This window comes from Nerophis ophidion, linkage group LG05 (genome assembly GCF_033978795.1).
Source record: "Nerophis ophidion isolate RoL-2023_Sa linkage group LG05, RoL_Noph_v1.0, whole genome shotgun sequence".
Taxonomy (NCBI): Eukaryota; Metazoa; Chordata; class Actinopteri; order Syngnathiformes; family Syngnathidae; genus Nerophis; species Nerophis ophidion.
Window position 1 is genome coordinate 20362980 of NC_084615.1, and position 8973 is coordinate 20371952.

General features: G+C 40.2%; 1 protein-coding gene across 1 annotated transcript in view; it reads left to right on the plus strand.

The window, feature by feature from the left end:
• ahnak (AHNAK nucleoprotein) overlaps positions 1-8973 on the plus strand; it is a 59904-nt gene that overhangs the window by 31363 nt on the left and 19568 nt on the right. Inside the window, exons 3-5 of the mRNA XM_061900324.1 lie at positions 4222-4280; positions 4356-4512; positions 4599-4819. Coding sequence (XP_061756308.1) covers positions 4356-4512; positions 4599-4819 — 378 coding nt within the window. The 5' untranslated portion in view covers positions 4222-4280. The remainder of the gene's footprint in view (positions 1-4221; positions 4281-4355; positions 4513-4598; positions 4820-8973) is intronic.

Below are 8973 nucleotides of genomic sequence, written 5' to 3' on the forward strand. Positions count from 1 at the left end.
ATCATTGTATTCCGTTTATATTTACATCTAACACAATTTCCCAACTCATATGGAAACGGGGTTTGTATAATTACATATATACATACATACATATATACGTCTATATATATGTGTGTGTTATATTTATAAAACACTCTACATTTCTGGACTTTCAAGGTGCTAAATGCAAATTGTCTCCTATCCAGTCAACAACATCCTTTGTCAGTGATCTAGTAGGAGGCACGCAGAAGTCAAACATTAGCATTATGTGAAAGGTTCGCAGGCTATGTTTGCTGCCCGTGTAATCAGTGCCTATAAAGGCGTGGTTGACGTGCAGACTCCCAGAGACCCAAAACCTTCCAAAAATGGTCACAAAGGGATTATTGGAGCTGTTGGAATGAGGGAGGCGGCGTCCAAAAGTGTTGCAACGTCTCGTTTTTTATCTGATTCGTCCACGTTATATCTCAAGCCTCCTCCAAGCCAAAATGACAGAATGAAAGAAAAAATTTTTTTGGGGGGAGTTTTCACATTCTGGCGTCATTTTTTATTTTTTTTATTTTTATTTTTTAGCCAGCTCTTGGTATCGACACGCTGAGAGCCTACGTCTATTTTGGAGTAGCGGAATGAAAATCATGTCAAACTATTTCATGTATTTTCCAGTATCCACCCGTCTAAAAAGGGTTTAATGAGAACCGTCTTTTCATTTTCTTCCTCGGCATTAGCGGACGGCTACTTGAGTTGTTATTTTCGCTATGTTTGCCTCCGTCTTGTATTTTGCTTCGTTGACTTATAGAACAGGCTGACTATGGTCAAAGAGGTCAAATATAAGTACTATTTGTAGTCGTTAGAGCACGTATATATATATATTTTTGCTACCATGCTAACGTTTTATGCTAGCTTTGTTAGCTTTAGTAAATTATACACTTTTTTTTCTGTAATACTTTATAGTCGTACAACTTGATATGTGAAACAAGCTACCTGTTAGCATGTTTATGTTAGCATGCTAACAGTAAAGTGCTAGCTCTTTAGCGCCGCACTAGTGGCTCCATGGAGCTTTTTCAGAAATGTATGAAAAATGGAAAAAGATGAGGGGAAAAAAAATATAAAAAATATATTTTTTGCTTTATGGTTTCTGTAGGATGACAAACATGACACAAACCTCCCAAATTGTTGCTAGCATCTTTTATATTAGCATGCTCGCTTTTTTGCTACTTTGTATGTCTACACCGGGGGTCGGCAACCCGCGGCTCTAGAGCCGTATCATTAAAGTGCTAACTTTTTTAGTAATTTATACACTTTTTTTTCTCTAATACCTTATAGTCATACAACTTGATATGTGAAACAAGCTACCTGTTAGCATGTTTATGTTAGCATGCTAACAGTAAAGTGCTAGCTCTTTAGCGCCGCCCTAGTGGCTCTCTGGAGCTTTTTCAGAAATGTATGAAAAATGGAAACAGATGAGGGGGAAAAAAATATAAAAAATATATTTTTTGCTTTATGGTTTCTGTAGGGGGCTTCATGGTGGAAGAGGGGTTAGTGCGTCTGCCTCACAATACGAAGGTCCTGCAGTCCTGGGTTCAAATCCAGGCTCGGGATCTTTCTGTGTGGAGTTTGCATGTTCTCCCCGTGAATGCGTGGGTTCCCTCCGGGTACTCCGGCTTCATCCCACTTCCAAAGACATGCACCTGGGGATAGGTTGATTGGCAACACTAAATTGGCCCTAGTGTGTGAATGTGAGTGTGAATGTTGTCTGTCTATCTGTGTTGGCCCTGCGATGAGGTGGCGACTCGTCCAGGGTGTACCCCGCCTTCTACCCGATTGTAGCTGAGATAGGCGCCAGCGCCCCCCGCGACCCCGAAAGGGAATAAGCGGTAGAAAATGGATGGATGGATGGGGTTTCTGTAGGAGGACAAACATGACACAAACCTCCCTAATTATTGCTAGCATCTCTTATATTAGCATGCTAGCTTTTTTGATACTTTCGATGTTTACACCAGCAAATACTGCATTTTGGTCAATCTTCTTACCCAGTCATTCTCTTAGCATGCTAGTATGCTACTATTAGCGATACAACTACTCCAGCTAATAGTACACTTTTTTTCCCCTTCTAATTTTGCAGCCATACACCTTACAGTCATATAACTTGGTACGTGACACTTGCTGACTGTTAGCATGCTAGCACGCTAAAATTAAAGTGCTAACTTTTTTAGCAAATGTTACACATTTTTCTCTAATACCTTATAGTCGTACAACTTGATATCTGAAACAAGCTACCTGTTAGCATGTTTATGTTAGCATGCTAACAGTAAAGTGCTAGCTCTTTAGCACCGCCCTAGTGGCTCTCTGGAGCTTTTTCAAAAATGTATGAAAAATGGAAAAAGATGAGGGGAAAAAAATATAGAAAATATATTTTTTGCTTTATGGTTTCTGTAGGAGGACAAACATGACACAAACCTCCCTAATTGTTGCTAGCATCTCTTATATTAGCATGCTAGCTTTTTTGCTACTTTCTATGTTTACACCAGCAAATACTGCATTTTGGTATATATTCTTACCCAGTCATTATGTTAGCATGCTAGTATGCTAATATTAGCGAGACAACTTTTCCAGCTAATATTAAACTTTTTTTTCTTCTAATTCTGCAGCCATATACCTTACAGTCATATAACTTGGTACGTGACACTTGTTGACTGTTAGCATGCTAGCACGCTAAAATTAAAGTGCTAACTTTTTTAGCAAATGTTACACTTTTTCCTCTAATACCTTATAGTCATATAACTTGATATGTGAAACAAGATACCTGTTAGCATGTTTACGTTAGCATGCTAACAGTAAAGTGATGGCTTTTTGAGCTAATTTTGCAACCGTTTACCCTAGAGTCATATAACTTGGCATGTGACACTTGTTAACTGCTAGCGAATAATGCTGTATAATAGACTATATTTATATAATTCACATGTGAATAATGCAGTATAATAGACTGTATTTATATTCTTCACATGTGAATAATGCTGTATAATAGACTGTAATTATATTCTTCACATTTGAATAATGCTGTATAATAGACTGTATTTATATTATTCACATGTGAATAATGCTGTATAATAGACTGTATTTATATTATTCACATGTGAATAATGCTGTATATTAGACTGTATTTTTATTATTCACATGTGAATAATGCTGCATAATAGACTTTATTTATAATATTCACATGTGAATAATGCTGTATAATAGACTGTATTTATGTTATTCACATGTGAATAATGCTGTATAATAGACTGTATTTATATCATTCACATGTGAATAATGCTGTATAATAGACTATATTTATATAATTCACATGTGAATAATGCTGTATAATAGACTGTATTTATATTCTTCACATGTGAATAATGCTGTATAATAGACTGTAATTATATTATTCACATGTGACTAAGGTTGTATAATAGACTGTAATTATATTCTTCACATGTGAATAATGCTGTATATTAGACTGTATTTATATCATTCACATGTGAATAATGCTGTATAATACACTGTATTTATATTCTTCACATGTGAATATTGCTGTATAATGGACTGTATTTATATTATTCACATGTGAATAATGCTGTATAATAGACTGTATTTATATTATTCACATGTGAATAATGCTGTATATTAGACTGTATTTATATTATTCACATGTGAATAATGCTGTATGATAGACTGTATTTATATTATTCACATGTGAATTATGTTGAATAAAAGATTGTAACGGCAGATCAACTGGTCTAAAAAGTTGGTTTATTTAAAGGCTAGAGTATACAAATGAATTTTAAGATTGGAATTTAAATGCTTCTATTGAGGTAGCATCTCTAACTGTTATGACATTATGTTTTTTTCACAAGTGTATGTCAACTTTGACCACAACTGTAAACCTGAGTTATGTACTTTGTGGAGTTGTCTGATGCTCAATGCTTCGTCGGGGTGTTAGAATGCTTTCAGGGAGCTTTGGTGCTTGGAACGCAACCAAGAACTGAAAATCATGTACAGATGTCAAATACACTTGGCAGTATGCACATTTATTTCAGTGCATACCAGTGAGAACTTGTACTGTCTGGAAGGATTTTACCACCACCTAGTGTTAATCTTTGGGAATTCAACTATTCAGTCCAGGCATAGACTTGCCTGAGAGATGTGTTCTAAAAATGTCTAAGATGTTGATGCATTCTGAATTTCATTGCTTTCTTTACGCAGGAACACTGAGTGTGACGTTCTTCTCCGCCGGGGTTTGAACACAGGACAAACAAAACAAGGTATCTCACACAGTCCAGTGAAAACAAAAACAAACCTCATTCTCATCTCTGTTATTTGTGGGTTGGAATTTACAGATGGCCGACGAGGAGGACACCAGGGAAGTGCTCTTTCCAGACTGGGAAGGCCCAGACAAAACCGGACTGACCATCGAGCAGACATGTGAAGGAGAGATCTTCGTCAAAGAAGTGAAAGGAGAGTCGCCCGCGGCACGGTCCGGGAAAGTATACGAAGGTATAGCCTTTTTTTTGTTCCTCTCAACTCGAGACCATCCTAACTCCAGAACGTGAGAGTTCTTACCGTGTCGTTTTATTTCAAAGGTGACCAGATTGTGGGCGCTACTATCTATTTTGACAAAATGAGCTCAGAGGAAACGGCTGATCTCCTGAAGACACTGAACCGTCACAAGGTTGGACTGAAACTGCAAAACAAAGGGGACAAGTCCCCAGGCTACTCACCCCTGAGCACACCATGTCGCTCCCCGTTGGGGACCTTGACGTGGGAGGGCAGGGTTGGAGGCGCCAGTCCTGACATCATTCTTGTAAGTTCTTCAAATATCTAACTCATGGGGGTCAAACTCTGGCCCGCGGGCCAGATTTGGCCCTCCGTGTAATTTCACTTGGCCATTGAGGCAATATCAAATTAACATTAGAGCTGGGCCGCCGCCGTAACACCGCATTCACCGCTAACACTCTTACTTGCCAACCCTCTCGATTTTCCCGGGAGACTCCTGAAGTTCAGTGCCCCTCCCGAATTTCATCCCGGACAACAATATTTGGGGTGGGCTTTAAAGGCACTGCCTTTGGCGTTCTCTACAACCTGTCTCCACATTTTCCTCTATACAAACAGCATGCCGGCCCAGTCACGTAATATATGTGGCTTATACACACACGCAAGTGAATGCAAGGCATACTTGGTCAACAGCCATACAGGTCACACTGAGGGTGGCCGTATAAATAACTTTAACACTATTACAAATATGCGCCACACTGTGAACCCACACCAAACAAGAATGACACATTTCGGGAGAACATCCGCACCGTAACACGACATAAACACAACAGAACAAATACCCAGAACGCCTTGCAGCACTAACTCTTCCGGTACGCTACAATATCCACCCCCCACTATCACCAAACCCCGTCCACCTCAACCCCACCGCCGAAAAGAGGCATTCCATTTTTATTTACATTTTATTTGATATGCCATTGATATTTTTTAATTATTATTAGAAACTCGATTTTGCATGTCAATATAAAGTTATATAAGCCTTGCTTGTTCAGTATTCAATGCAAAACTTATTAAACCTATTAAAAGGTTAATTTGTTCAACCTCGGCCCGCGGCTTTGTTCGGTTTTAAATTTTGGCCCACTCTGTATTTGAGTTTGACACCCCTCATCTAACTTCTATTGATTGAAGTAGAACGCAATGTCATCGGATGGATTTTTATCTCGAAATCCCCCAAAATATACCCAATATAATGGAGAAAAGTAAAGTTTTAGAGATGATTAAACCAATCAATCCACTTATTGTCATTGTCATACTAGCATCCATTATACATGTCAACATAAATAAAGTACTATCTATCCATCTATCTATCTATGCATCTTTTTCCGCTCATCCGAGGTCGGGTCACAGGGGCAGCAGCATAAGTAGGGAAGTCCAGACTTCCCTCTCCCCAGCCACTTCGTCCAGCCGGGAGAGATAGTCTTCCCAACGTGTCCTGGGTCTTCCCCGTGGCCTCCTACCGGTCGGACGTGCCCGAAACACTTCCCTAGGGAAGCGTTCCGGTGGCATCCTGACCAGATGGTTCCTCTCGATGTGGAGGAGCAGCGGCTTTACTTTGAGCTCCTCCCGGATGGCAGAGCTTCTCATCCTATCTCTAAGGGAGAGTCCCGCCACCCGGTGGAGGAAACTATTTTCGGCCACTTGTACCCGTGATCTTGTCATTTCGGTCAGGACCCAAAACTCATTACCATAGGTGAGGATGGGAACGTAGATCGACCGGTGAATTGAGCGCTTTGCCTTCCGGCTCAGCTCCTTCTTCACCACAACGGATCGATAGAGCTGAAGACACCCGATCCACTCTTCCCTTACTCGTGAACAAGACTCCGAGGTACTTTAACTCCTTCACTTGAGGCAAGATCTCCTCCCCAACCTGGAGATGGCACTCCACCCTTTTCCAGGCGAGAACCATGGACACGGACTTGGAGGTGCTGATTCTCATCCCGGTCGCTTCACACTCGGCTGCGAACCGATCCAGTGAGAGCTGAAGATCTTGGCCAGATGAAGCCATCAGGACCACATCATCTACAAATAGCAGAGATATAATCCTGCAGCTACCAAACCAGATCCCCTCAACGCCCTGACTGCGCCTAGAAATTCTGTCCATAAAAGTTTTGAACAGAATCGGTGACAAAGGGCAGCCTTGGCGGAGTCCAACCCTCACTGGAAACGGGTCCGACTTACTGCCGGCAATGCAGACCAAGCTCTGGCACTGATCGTACAGGGAGCGGACCGCCACAATAAGACAGTCCGTTACCCAATACTCTCTGAGCACTCCCCACACAGTCGAATGCCTTCTCCAAGTCCACAAAGCACATGTAGACTGGTTGGGCAAACTCCCTTGCACCCTCAAAAACCCTGCCGAGAGATATCCTATGTACTGAATGAATAGAGAACCGTTTCGTATCGAAAAAATATCGTTTTTGAATCGAGAATCGTGTTGAATCGAAAAAATCGATTAATAATCGGAGAATCGATATTGGATTGAATCGTGGGACACCCAGCTCTACTATCTGCGACCAAAAAAGCACAGTGGAGAGAGAAAGCTTCAGGTTCATGATCAAATCTATTGAACCACGGTATGACATCCCATCACGCTCGGTTTTTACACGTACCTTCACTTAACAGAGAGGCAAAGCTAAAAGTTGGGGAAGCTGTGACTAGAGCCAGCAGAGTAGCTCTTACCTGTGACCACTGGACCTCTAGGACCTAGACTGGGGTAGATCCTGCTGAAATCTTACGTATTGACTGAATAGAGAATAGTTTTGAATGGGAAAAATATCGTTTTTGAATCGAGAATCAAGTTAAATCGAAAAAATCGATTGATAATCAAATCGTGACCCCGTGAATTGATATTGAATCGAATCGTGGGACCCCCAAAGATTCGCAGCTCTACTATCTATCTATCTATCTATCTATCTATCTATCTATCTATCTATCTATCTATCTATCTATCTATCTATCTATCTATCTATCTATCCATCCATCCATCCATCCATCCATCCATCCATCCATCCATCCATCCATCCATCCATCCATCCATCCATCCATCCATCCATCCATCCATCCATCCATCCATCCATCCATCCATCCATCCATCCATCCATCTATCTATCTATCTATCTATTTATCTATCTACCTATCTATCTGTCTGTCCGTCCGTCCGTCCGTCCGTCCGTCCGTCCATCCACCCAGGCTAAAAACTTTATGACAGACGGCTTTAAAAAACGGAACGGAATTTTCCATTTACTGAATGAGAGAGGCAGTATATACATGAAAATATAGAATGTGGGGTTTACAATATTAGCCATGTATGTTGAAGCCTACTGATGTGTATTTATAAATGGTTGATTTATATAGGCTAGTAAGGTCAAGTTTTGTACCTGACAAGTTTCGACTACCTTGGTTCTGTAGCCTTCAAAAGAGTTGTGACGTAATGTTAGCGTGACGTCGTCAACTTGTGTCAGGTTCAAACATCTATTAAAACAGACAAGAAGCAAGGAATCATGCAGAGACAGAGTTAAACTTTGCTTAATTGAGGAAAGATGTTATTTGGGCTGTACTCTGGTTACAGATCCAAACTTCGCTCTAAAGTCTAGCCCACGTCCTTCCTCTATTTATTTGGGAGGTCCCTGGTTACATCACTGAAGCATTTGCTGAGGGAATGGTGCTAGTCTTGACAGCTCCAGTTAAACACTATATATGATTATACAATACATGCAAATGTGTTGAAACTGGTGATATTGCCGTGTCTCTGCTCTGTCTGCGTCACAGTCAGCAGGCCCTACCATGAATTGATTAACGTGGACCCCGACTTAAACAAGTTGAAAAACTTATTCGGGTGTTACCATTTAGTGGTCAATTGGACGGAATATGTACTGTACTGTGCAATCTACTAATAAAAGTTTCAATCAATCAATCAATCAATCAATCAATCAATCAATCAATCAATCAATCAATCAATCAATCAATCAATCAACCCTTCCTGGACACAGACACTGATACAAGACTGTCTTGCAATCTTTTGGATTTCCAGCTTTGCACAGACAAAGAAAAATACGACTTCAGCACAATTGACAATAATTATAGCAATGGCCCTTAAGCATAAAAGTTGTCTGATAATATTTACATATTTATTCTCACAACTTGTCAGGTATGAAACTTTACCTTACAAGCCCATTTATGAAATTTAACTATGAACAATAAAACAATGAATATTGACAACATACGAACGGCACACCCCCTGTTGATTGACATATTTTAGAATCAAGTGAAACGCAACAAAATTGCAACAAACCCAGCAAAATATGAATTCGAAGGGTAAAAAACACAAAACACCTACAATCTGATATATTTGATAGATCACTAAGTTTTTTAACTTTGTTATAAAAATCTCCTTCTGCGTCTGAC